This window comes from Orcinus orca, chromosome 15 (genome assembly GCF_937001465.1).
Source record: "Orcinus orca chromosome 15, mOrcOrc1.1, whole genome shotgun sequence".
Classification (NCBI taxonomy): Eukaryota; Metazoa; Chordata; class Mammalia; order Artiodactyla; family Delphinidae; genus Orcinus; species Orcinus orca.
The window spans coordinates 7,141,963-7,154,845 of record NC_064573.1 but is presented as its reverse complement, the minus strand read 5'-3'; the positions used below and the strand labels follow the sequence as shown (position 1 = coordinate 7,154,845).

At 40.4% G+C, this 12,883-nt stretch overlaps 1 protein-coding gene across 2 annotated transcripts in view; it reads left to right on the top strand.

The window, feature by feature from the left end:
* The first annotated feature begins 5,307 nt into the window (after positions 1-5,307).
* The window catches only part of LOC125961254 (uncharacterized), a 96,294-nt gene continuing 88,718 nt past the window's right edge, over positions 5,308-12,883 (top strand). The window contains exons 1-4 of one of the 2 annotated variants that reach the window (XM_049698016.1): positions 5,308-5,436; positions 6,115-6,246; positions 8,253-8,366; positions 11,163-11,278. In XM_049698016.1, the coding sequence (XP_049553973.1) occupies positions 6,153-6,246; positions 8,253-8,366; positions 11,163-11,278 (324 nt within the window). In that variant the 5' untranslated portion in view covers positions 5,308-5,436; positions 6,115-6,152. The remainder of the gene's footprint in view (positions 5,437-6,114; positions 6,247-8,252; positions 8,367-11,162; positions 11,279-12,883) is intronic. The other variant, XM_049698017.1, reaches the window with a different exon arrangement.

Here is a 12,883-nt window from a genome sequence, read left to right as displayed (position 1 = left end):
TGCCTTCAAGGTCTCACTCAAATCCTGACTACTTATTTCCCCGGTAATGATGGTTGATGGTTGGTTTTGATTGCTTTAAAAGTGATTTCATTTTCTTTCTTTTTTTGGTCTGCTTCTGAGGAAGTAGTTTTTCACTGTTTAGAACTTAAAGACAATTGGTGGAATCCAGAAATTCGGCAAATGCCAACTAGAAAGGGAAGTCTGAACTTGAGTTTTTAGAACAATTTGAACCAGATATTGATTTTTTTTCTTCTTTACATATTGAAATACCTACACATTTATATTATTTCTAGTCATTTGTGGTTTTTCAGGCTATGTGCATTTGCCGTGTGATGGGAAGATACGTTTGCCGTGGGATGAGAAGATTAAATGTTAATTCTGCATTTAACTAAATTAATAATTTAATTAATATGAGTTATTAGCTCAAGGGCACGAAAGAGTTCATCTAAGTACATTAAATATGTAACATTTATCAACTACTAAATTGCTAACCTTCATCATTAATTGATAGCATTTTGGATTTAACCTTTTTGTTAACCTGCTTCAGTTGAAAGGATTTCTCTATAGGAACTGGGTGATAAAACTGTAACAGGGTGGGAATATATTTCTATTGTTTTCAGAGGAAGTTGAAGTGTAAGAGGGCTAAATGTTCAAATAACTCAAAACTCTTAGTAAAACTCTGGGTAAAAGAAATAAATGTACTGTACTTACGTTTTTCAGCTTCCATTTCCATGTTAGCCTTAGGCTAAAAATTCAGTTTTAGTATCATAATGTTTGTTCCTATTCAGAGCTTGTGGTAGAAATGAATATGCTTAGACCCAGAGATTGAATATATATTAATCTGTTTGAATTTTAGTATAAATTTTTCAGATGCATTTCTCAGCAACTTACAGCTTAGTAAATTTTATTTTTCATCTAAATAAATTACAGGATAAAGTTCTGGAGCAAATTTCCTAATAGTCTAGGTCTTACATCATACTGAATCAGATATTGTATGTTCATAGCTCTCATTTTAGCAATTAATCATAGACTGCTTAACTGTTCACTGTGTAGCTGTCTGGGCTCCACAAAGAGATTATAAAAACCCAGAAATTAAGGTTATAACATTGCCATAGTATTCAGCATCTAGGACATGATGACTTTCATTAAAATTTTACTAAAATTAATAATAATTTTCTTTAGTAGGCATGTATGCCAAAATTGTTCACAATAAAGAGAAGGGTGATTAGAAAATTATTGAAGTCTTTCTTTCCTTCATTATCTTGAATCCTTAAAATCATCTTTATCTTAAAATCCTTAAATATCATGAATCTTTTCTATCTATAATGTACATATAAATCTTAAATTTTTCATATCTTGCAAACAGGAACATATATGTTTCCAATATAAATTTTAAAATGAAAAATAAGAAAGGAAAATTGTAATCATTGATGATTATATTTGAGTATTCTAGAATCTAGAGAAATTTAGGTTATTGAACATCAGAATCACAGAGAGGCCATTGAACCACTTTTCCTACTGTTCTATTAGGTGGAAGGAGGAGGTGTTACAGGAGAAAGAAATAGCTAAAGCTCTTTTTTTTCTATAAAAAGTAAATAAAGGGTGAAAAGTAAAAAATAAGGAGAGAGTAAGAAAGCTAGGTTTTTTATTTCTCTCTACATTTTGGGTCCCACATTTCCAGAAAGAGATAATTCTTTAAAACAGTAGTCCTCAAATGGCGTTAAGTATATAAAAGTCTAGAGGTTAAGTACGTGAAAACTATTTTAAAATATGGAAGCATAGATATTTCAGGGAGTCATTTCCCAGATTGTCAAGTACTATGTCTGTTGTTTTCTAAAACTGATCTTCTTGAGAGCATGCTGTGGTGGAGGTGTCATTCTGGGTAACTCCTTCAAAACTGTCCTTCTCTGTTATTCCATAATTACAAGATGCCATATAGACCACTCTCTACATGATTGTCTCTCAAATCTCAATGTCATTTTGGAGACAGGGAGGAAGATTTACAACCCAGTATACTATATAGAGCCTAAACACTAAACAAATATGAGGGTAGAATAAAAATATTTTAAGACATGCAAGCTAAACAAAATCATGCACCTTTTCTCAGAGAGCTACTGGAGCATGTGCTCCAACAAAAAAGAGGGAGTAAAAGGGACAGTTAATCATCAGCATAGGAGAAATGTGAAGGGAATCCTGGAAGTGATACCAAAAGAATATCTCCAGGTCATTAGCTATAATAGATTCGAGAACAATCAATCTAAGTTTAAGTGAAAGGGCATAAGGCCAAGGAGAGGTATTTTCAAGAAAAGAAAAAAAATTACTAGATTTTCTGCTGTGTTTGAATGTACTGAGAAATGATTCCCAATTTTGATGAGAACCTCAAAGATGATTGATACATAGAAATTTAAGTGAATGAAAGAAATGATATATATGTAAGAAAGAAAAAATAATCATAGCATAATATCTATTTTAGTTATAAAAATATTTACATGCTTATAATAATCTAAACACCTGGATAATGATTTAACCAAAAATTGGGTAGAATATTTGGTTAACTCATTGGGAAATTTGTAGAATGGGGAAAGGAGGAGGGTGTATGTATGTGAATGTGTGGGCACATAAAAGAGTTAAATCTTTATCTTAATGTTAAAGCTCAAACAAGAAATCCAGAAATAATAATATACACTAGTAAAATAATTTTAAAAAGACTTTGGGATTGGGATGGGGAGTAGTGAGTGTGATAGGTAGATGCCCCAAAGATGTTCAGGTCCTTATCCCCAGAACACGTGAATATGTTAAGTAACATGGCAAGAGGGACTTTCCAGATGTGTTTCTTTTCTTTTCTTTCTTTCTTTTTTTTATGCTTTGGGGGAAGCTCTGTTTTTTTGTTTTATTTATTTATTTATTTAGGCTGTACCTGGTCTTAGTTGCGGCATGTGGGATGTTCATTGCAGCATGCGGGATCTTTAGGTGCAGGTGCAGACTTCTTAGTTGTGGCATGCAACTTCTTAGTTGCGGCATGCATGCGGGATCTGGTTCCCCAACCAGGGATCGAACCCGGGCCCCCTGCTTTGGGAGCACGGAGTCTTACCCACTGGACCACCAGGGAAGTCCCTGCAGATGTGTTTCAATTAAGGATTTTGAGATTGGGACATTATCCTTGATTATCTAAGTGGATCCAATGTCATCATATGAACCTTTGACAACAGAGAACTGTTCCTGGCTGAAGTCAGAGGGAGGAGAGAGAAAGAGGGAGAGAGATGTGACCACAGTGGAGATGGGAGAGATGCAAGACATGAGAGGGGCCTGACCAATCATTTCTGGCTTTGAAGATGAAGGGAGGGGGCCATGACCCTAGGAATATGGGCAGCCCCTAGAAGTTGGGAACAGCCTTTGGTGTTGCAAAGATCTGGGTAAGGTTTACTGCCTAAGGTGGCACGTAGGTCCTGCCAGTTTCCAAAAATGGTTGAGAGCCATGGCCTCCAGCACTGGCTGCACAGCACAGTTACCTGGGGAGCTGTTAGTCCCATGGCCAGACCTCACCCCAGACCTGCTGGATCACGGTGGGGAGGCTCATGCATGTCATTATCACCAGCATTAAAATAATCGAACCTAAAGATGTAAGACTGATCTTGAGTGGCACATTAACTCACCTTGAAAATTCCTCTTAAAAGTTTCATAAATCAGTCTAAGGAACTGTGACAAAACAGCCAGTTCTTCCTTCTTCCATGCTCTTCCTTTCTTTATGTAGATACAAGTTTTTGACCTATATCACATTCCTTCTCTCTAAAGAACTTCTTTTAACATTTCTTATAAGGATGGTCTGGGCTTCCCTGGTGGCGCAGTGGTTGAGAGTCCCCCTGCCGATGCAGGGGACACGGGTTCATGCGCCGGTCCGGGAAGATCCCACATGCTGCGGAGCGGCTGGGCCCGTGAGCCATGGCCGCTGAGCCTGCGTGTCCGGAACCTGTGCTCCGCAACGGGAGAGGCCACACAGTGAGAGGCCCACGTACCGGAAAAAAAAAGCATGGTCTGCTGACAGACAACAAATTCTCTCAATATCTGTTTGTCTGAGAAGTACTTTATTTCTCCTTTACTTTTAAAGGATAATTTCATAGGGTACAGAATTCTGGGTTGGTGAGGTTTTTTCCTCTCAACCCTTTAAATATTTCACTCCACTTTCTCCTTGTTTGCATGGTTTCTGAGGAGAAGTTAGATGTAATTCATCTTTGTTTCCCTGTAGGTGAGGTATTTTTCCCTTCTGGCTGCTTTCAGGACTTTCTTGGTTTGTCTTAATCTGTGATTTTCTGTAATTTGAAAATGATATGCCTAGGTGTAGTTTTTTGGGCATTTATCCTGCTTGGTGTTCTCCGAGCTTCCTCAGATATATTAACTTAGATGAGGTAAGAATGCTTTGAGGTTGGTGCTATTACTGCTCCCACAGTAAACTCGATCAGTTAGCTTAAGGCAGTGAGCAGTTAAATCACGTGGCTAGTATGTGACAAGGCAAGGGTTTGCACTCGGGCAGTACTATCGATATTCTAAAGGCCCTATGGTTCATGTAGACTTTATTCCCAGCCACCTCACATTATTTTGAAAGAGTTGTGGCATGCCTTATTAACACAGGAAAACAAAGTGCTCACTTAACCTCAGTGACCTCTCAAATAGTACTTAATATATATCTAAACTATCTCTTCCCTCTCTGCTACTGCTAGTTGCTCTATTTTTGCTTATTTTGTAGACGTTATTTGCAAATATCTCTGACTTTTAAGCATTCCTTTGTATCGGTGCTTTCCTTATTATTGCTTTTTCTTTTTTTTAATTCCAAATGTTTAAGAGACAAAAAATGACTATGGTGCCTTAATTACAATGATTTCAATGAGCTGGTTTGACCTGCCTTTTTGCGATTCAGGATTCAGGATCGCCCTGAATCCTGTCCTCGTTTCTGGGAGGTGTAAGGAACTGAGTGACTCATTCGGATCATCTGCTGTCATCAGGAAAGAGTACCTGAGGGACAGAGGCTAGACCGGGATTTAAGATAACTGGAATCTAATCTCTGCTGGCTTACTGGTTGTCTTTACGTGGGGCTACATGTTGACTGTGATGTATGGGTGATCACTTAATTTCCTGTTCTTTGTATCTTTTCCCTCTAAAATGGCAGTCATTATTCTTTATCCCTTCTCCCCCCGACAAGGATATTGCAAAGATTAATTATCATTAAAAACAAAATTATCAAGAGATAATTTGCTATATAAATATAAGAAATGAGTCTCATGATTTCCTTGATCTTTATACCTGTGCCTGTAGGGTAAATAAGCACGTTCTCAATGAAGAGGGAGTGGTGAGATTCCTTCCAGAGAAGTCTGACACTCATTCTAAATTGCCATGGAGGCTCAGGAACCCTGGAATTGTTCCAGCTGGTTCTTACTCTGCCAGGTAAATGTTTCCATGAACTAACAAGCTGTTTAAATTGATTATTCATGGATTCGGCCGTAACTGTTGCCAGTTCTTGAGTTATTTTTGTGTTATAGTTTTAGAACCCTTATAATTTTGTAGGTCCCAATGCTGAATCTGAGTCAGTATTGTTCTTTTAGGTGTCCTATTAAAAAAGGACATTTATTGCAGACTTAAGAAGATATTTAGAGGGAGGTGTTTCCAGATTGGCTTGTGACTTAGTATCATGGGGGTCCCATGTTCTTTCTTTCCTATGCTTCAACATCTGTAGCCTGTTTAGTTTTTATCCTTAGGTGTCAGGCTTCATGGTCACCAGGTGATTGCCACATCTACAGACAGCAAGTCTTTATGCGGCCGTGTATGAGGGCAGAAGGAGGAGAGCTGTCAAGGTGGCAAGAGGCAGCTCTTCTCACGTACCTGTTTCCTTTTATCCAGGAACAAAAGTCTTTCCCAGAAGTCCCTCTACCTTACATCTCTTTGGGCAGAAGGGGGTCTCATGGCCTCTCTGAGCTACAAAAGTGGCTAGAAAAGGAAGGATCTCGCTTTTTTAGCATCTACATTAGGAGGTGGGCAAGGAGAAAGGATGAGGAATCGCCAACCAAAGTGTTTGTTGCAACTAACAAGCTCCTTTTCTTTCTTTCCCTTCTACTCCGTTTACAGACAGCAGTGTCTGCCAACAGCCTCCCTCACTCTTGGAAATGGACTCTGACAAACTTACCGCCGAGGCAGTTGACACTTCCCATCGAGCATGGAAGAATGGGGTTCCGAACTTTGTTACACTATTTTTGAAAGGTAATCAGCTCCTGTACGTGAGTGGATGGAACAGGTCCATTTAAATGGCTTTGAAGTTTACCTGTGCAAGCTGAAGCACTGAGGGGGAAAGTTGTGCTGGCCTTGATCCGTTTCTCATAACTGCCTTGGAAGGAGACAAATGACCATTAATCCTACTGATTTTATACATGAGGATGAACAATTAAAGGGGTAGCAGTTTGAAATCTAGGAGCTAGGCGTGAACAATTTCATTTCTAGGCTCCAAATGACCAAAGGTACCAGGACAATAAGTTTTCTGTCCAAAACATGTTTGATCTATGTCCATTGACAGCTGAAATTCATGGATCTCTCCTTTTAGATCATTGTTTCTCTGAATTCCATACTTTTACATTGAAATTTGTATTTTGTTTGCCCTAAATAGTCGGAGAATGCATAGGATGATCTTGTCGTTGGGCAGTATACAATGCAATCAACTCTGTGTGTTAATTCTAGAATCATTTCCCATTGATAGGAATGTAGGAAACATACACTGGCATCAGTATCCTGGACATTTCTCTTTGTTTTTATTGTATTCAATAAAATATTGACTTCAGTAGCTCACCTTGGAAGTGAAGTGTGATGGAGTTGGACTCTCCTTTAGTTTTACCTTAATTGCCAAAATGCCAGGACCCCAAACCTGTCTTCCTCCTAGAGAGGTCAGATTGGAAACAATGAGCACATCTTTCGGAAGGTGATCTCCTTGATCTGAAAATGAAGAGAACCACTTGATGTGAATAAAACCCAAAGAATTTTGGGAAATGTTGGTGTTTCTCGATCCACACTCCTTACTTGGGATAGATTTAGCTGAGAGGAGCAGGAACTTTGATACTGCTTAAACAAATAAGGAGTTTCATTTTTCTTGCAAAAAGTATGGAGGTGGTCATTTCAGGATCCAGTGCATCTGTTCTAGGGCCGGGCTCATTTCACCCTTTTACTACCCCGTCCTTCATGCATAATGGCTGAGCATCTAAGAATCATGTTAGCATTCCAGAAACAAAGAAGAAAGATGAATGAGGAAGAATAAGTGGCTAGATCAGGCCTTGGAACATTTCCAGAAACCCTAGTAAATGTACACCTTCTTGCCCTGAACCGTGTCCCACAGTGACCTTTAGCTGCAGTAGGGTCTGATGACCGTTTTGTTCTCTGGGCCCAGTGCCATTCCTGTCAGAATTGAAATTCTCTAAATGAGGATGAAACAGGGAAGTGATATTGCCTCAGCAGCTCGCAGTGGACACCACACCCATCAGAGTCAGGCAGGTTATGGTATCTGTGTTTCATTTGTGGGTCATTGTTCTCAATCGCTATTGCCATGGCTAATGTAAGTCAAAACGATTAGATGTCAAACATGAAGCTACCATTTTCTTTTCTTTTTCAGGTAAGCAATAGTAGCCTTCCTATGCGTGTTTACTTTTGTGCAGAGTGGAAGTTTGTTTTCTAGTTTTATGCGTGTCGTTTTACATATATTCCCAGTTTGGGTGAGGAAGTGAAGGTTCATTTGGATGACAAAGTGAATCTTGGAGGGGCAAATTCATTCAGTTGCCAGATGGGTCTGGGCCTTATCTGGTCACTTCTGTGCCCCCTGTATGGCGCCTGGGCACCTGGCCTCCCCTTTGGAACCAGGGCCCCCTCAACCCTGCCCGACCTGCAGAGGGTCTGAGCTAAAGGCTGAGGAGAAGCTTCTGGGTCCCAAGGTGGTGCATTTTGTGCTGTGCTGACCTGGCTGGCCAGCTGGGTCTGTGGGAACGCTGCCGCCGGTGTCAGGCAGTAGGTCAACAGTGTATTTAAACAGAGCGGGGGGCTGTTGCATGCATAGCCTGACTGCGTCACAGCAGGGATCTTTCCCTAGGGACCTAAAGTGTGACAGGCGTTCCCAGCCAATGGACTCATGGGGTTAGCCTTTTGCAACCATGATACTAATCAGAACATTATACTAAAAGACACCTTTTTAGAAGAATCTAGAAGGCACTTTTCTAATTTCCCACCTGTAGGAATCTCAGAGGACCTCACCTCGTTCTTCGTGAAGACATCTACAGACACACACACATCATTTCTCAAGTCAGCCAGTTCTGAAGAGCGCGTCAGAAGGGTGTTGATTGTCTTAGGTGGGTATTAGCTCCTATCAGATTTCAAAACATCATACTAACAGTGAAATTCCAAAATCCTATTGGATAAAATGACAAAAAGGACTCTTGCACCGACTGGGTATTACACTGCTAGGTCTTCCCTTTTGCGTTAGGCTTTGTTGATTCAGAAGTGAGCGATAGTAAGTGTCTGTCAGCAAATTTGGAGGGGAACTATATATGAAGCACAGCAGCAATTCTGAAAAATGTGAGGCAGCATAAAACAGAAGGAAACAAATGGTGTGATGTGCCCTTGTGACTGGTGTCTTTAAGATTAAAATGTTGAGGATATGTCCTTGCAAGGAACTTTGATCATCTTCCTCTCCATGTTCGGAGACATGGTAAAACAGGGCTATCTTGTCCCTTCTTTCCTCCTCCCTCCCTCCCTGTCTTCCTTTCCTTCATGCCTTCTTTCCAGGACTTACAACTAGGAGCGTTTCAAGGAGGAGAGCTTGATCACTTTGGTTTGAAATCATGAGAAGAGACATCAGGAGCGAGTTATTTGAGTGTTTGGTCAGATGGGATGGGAGATATTGAATCAAAACATGTGGACCAATGCCATGCTTTTTATTGAGTCTCCTAGAGTGACTCAGTCATGATTATTCAGGCCACTGTTTCACAAAGTAAATATGCAGCCCACAGGCAGCCATCAGTGTTGACACTTCCTTATGCTTTACTTTGGGGAGGCAAAGCATTTAGGAGCGCACTGATGAATACTCAGCTATTTTCAACAAGTTTCCCCAAGAGGCAGATGACCTTCTCAAGTGACAGGCTGTCAAGGAGTTACCTTGGGTTTTGTGCCACTCTGGGCAAGCGACCTGTAACTGTGTCACCATCTCTCTTAACAGCAGACCGCAATCCAAGGAGAGTGGAAACACAGGGGGAAACAAATACAGGTGCCCTATGTGTTTTTAGAGGGTTGTCACAACTGATTTTAACGAAGTATATCGATGATGGTAGTTGAGGACTATCAAATGGTTGAAGACCACCTGTAGACTTTATCAAAGTCTGTTTATTCAGAGTTTCCTGTAGTGAGGGAGTCAGCTATTATTTCACTCCTTCTGCTAGAGACACAAAGGGATTCGAAAGGATAGTTTTATAGAGTGAAAGGAGGAAATTCAAACAGCTTATGGTCCATGTCTAATTTGGGAGGGATTTTTTCCCTTTAGGGTGGGATTTTGGGAAGTGGTATGGAGGTGGTGGGAGTGCGTTGTGGGCCAGGAGTTTTCTGATTGACTTGCAAATGTATGTGACAGTCTTTGATTGGGTCACTGTCAGTAGGCACATAACTGGGGCCTTCTCAGGCTGGGTAGGCCATGGGGGTTTTCCTGTTTCAACTGAAAGATTATCTGGTCCTCGGCTTTGGGCTCCAAGTCTAGCCTAAGCCAGTGCTGCAGGACTGTTGCATTAAACCCTAAGCTCCTCGTTCAGCATATACCAGTGCCTGGTGTATAGTAGGGAGTCAATAAGTATTTGTAGAATATGCAATACATATCTTATAAGAGGGACTTTTCTCCCAACATTTTATTGTAAAACTTTCAAATATAAAAGTTGAAAGAGTTGTACAGTAAGTGTCCATACTGCCACCACCTAGATTCCATAATTGAATTATTACTATATTTCCTTCGTCACATGTCTATCCATACATTTGCTCCACAAGAGGGATTTTCCTATGACGCATTTGATTAAGCTAAAAAGAAAACAGTTTATAGCCTTACATACTTACGTAAGGAGAGATCCTAGTCCCAAGAGAATGTTGAGCGACGGTTCCAGAAATGTCTTAATTGTCCTTATAAACCACTATTTTTTGCCAAACGTGGGAGGGGCTCAGATCCCGTATGAGGCTTTTAGTGTCCACCAACTTTAGGCAGTTAACGTGCTACAGGTTCATTTGTCGATAGTATTATTGAGCCAGGATTTACCCACACTTAAAAAAGATTGTTATTAAAGGCGTAGGGAGAAATGCCAATTTTAAAAAACTGTATGGCATTTTAAGCTTAATGGAGCTACTGCAGTCAGTGTTCTTCATATGATTTTTTTGAAGAGTCTGGAAGTCAGCTTAATTCACAAGTGAAAGTTTATTCTGTAGGTGGAATGAGGCAGGTAAAAGTTGAATATGCCTCCTGCCTCACAGACTGGTAAGAGGCTTGTCATCAAAATACGTTTGCTTGGTTTTCCTCTGTTCTGCACTTTTTCTGGAGAGTTAGAACATTTCTGTACTATTCCTCTCTACTGCTAGATATCTGTGTGCTGTGAGAAGTCTAGCATATGGCCAGGGGAGGACTTGTGGGTACAACTGGGAGTCAGGGCAGCCCTTGAGTACAGAGCCAGATGCCTTGAGTTTGGGTTCAGCCTCCATCCTTCATAGTTGGGGCAAGTTACTTAGCTGCCCTGAGTCTCAATTTCTGCACCGTGGAATTAATTTAATCCACAATGAAATTACCTCCCAAGGTTGAGATAAAGATGAAATGAGATACAGTGTGTAAAATGCCTGGCGCATAGTCACAACCAGTAAATACTAGTTGTCATCAGTTAAAATGTGATGAAAGTCATATACTTAGGAGAAAAATTAAAATATATCGGTAGAATAGAATTCTAGTTTTGAGCTGGAAGGGGCTTCAAAAATCCTCTCCCTCGGTTCCTCATCTGACAGACAAGAAACTGAAATCCAGAGACATTAAATAATTTCCCCACAATAACAGTTGAATTTATTCTGGAATAGGCTGAAAGCCAAGGTTTTTTTATTCCCTTAGTAAAAAGCTCGTTCCACTATTCCAGGTGATCCTGTTTGGAGGATGCTGAGGACGGCCTACGACATCAGTAAAGAGCACAGTCCTTGGAGGCATGCAGACCTGAATCCACATCCAGACTTCACCTCTTATTATGTGGCCTGGGTAGGTTACCCCTTGGTTTTCTCTCTGTCAATAGGTTTTGTAATCCTACCAGATGAGGCTGTTCTGAGGTTAAATGAGATAATAGAATAAGGCGCACTGCACAGTGCTCTGGCATATAACAGGTCCGCTGTTATGGCCCCTGCTGTCAGTGAAAAGCAAGAAAAGGAGCTGGAGAAAGAGAAGGAGGAGGGGTTTTAAAGGAAGAACACATTCCCTAATTCTCATAATAAATTGTGAAAGACTTGGATCCTGAAAAGACTGGTACTTTCAGAGGGAGTTAGAAGAAAAGCAGAAATGCAGTAGGAGAATGAGAGAAGGAAAGAAGAGTGGAAAGAAAAGATGTTGATGGAAAACGAGTGGTGGTCATCAATCATTTCTGTTACTTTGGGGGCTCTTGACTTTGGTTAGGAATAGACAATCACAGACATGGTGCAATTTGATTCCGCTGCAAGATTCGCGCCAACAGGGCTCCACCTCACCCTCTGCATGTGCTTTGTTTTTCTTGACTCCTGTCTGAGCTTAATTTTTGGATTACATGGATGCAAAATTACTGTCTCAGAAGCTTGCTTTGCACCCTTCGATGTGTTTTATTGAGTAGCTGTGTACAATGTAGGCCCTGAGTAAGCTGTTTTCTCAATAAGAGAATGAGATAACCTAAATATGTTTTGAATTCAAGTGTAACCATTACGATGGGTGGGTAGAGCGGACAGACTACTGGAGTCCACGACGCAGTGCAGTGTCATGGTCAGGAGCGCAGGGCTGTAGGAGAAGTGTCTGTGATGACGGAAATGTTCTCCACCTGCTCTGTCCAGTGGAAGCCACGAGCCACGTGTGGCTGTTGAGTGCTTGAACTGTGGCTAGTCCCACTGAAGAACTGAATTTGTAATATTATTTAATTTTAATTAGGTTAATTAATTTTTAAAAATTTGTTTTATTGAAGTATAGGTGATTTACGTGTTGTGTTAATTTCTGCTGTACAGCACAGCGATTCAGTTCTACCTATAAATACATTCTTTTTCATGTTCTTTTCCATTATAGTGTATCAGAGGATGTTGATTATAGTTCCCGGTGGTATACAGTGGGACCTTGTTGTTTATCCATTCTATATACAATAGTTTGTATCTGCTAATTCCAAACTCCCAATCCATCCCTCCCCCTTGGCATAATTAGGTTAATTTAAAATTTAAATATGGCTGCAGGACATATTGGGCTGTGTAGGGCATAGAGTGTAACGGTAGGACGCAGACACTGAGGCATGCAGCCAGGGTGTGCATCCCAGCCTTGCCCCTGCGGGTCGCTGCACTGCTCAGTTCCATGGTGTCCCCGTCTGTCAGAGCTGTCGTGAAGACCATGAGTCAATAGATGGGGTCAATCTATGGAAAGTCGTATATTGCGCCAATATATGGAAAGAGTCACTATATGAAAATGAATCAATATATGGAAAGTACTTAGAACAATACCTGGAAATATCACATATATATTATACATATATATACGTGTGTATATATATATAAGCTTGTTGTTACTATTACTTTCATGAGGAGGCCATGAGATCTATTTTAATTAACTAGATCATTAAACAGTTATTTGGCCCAATTTTTGCCC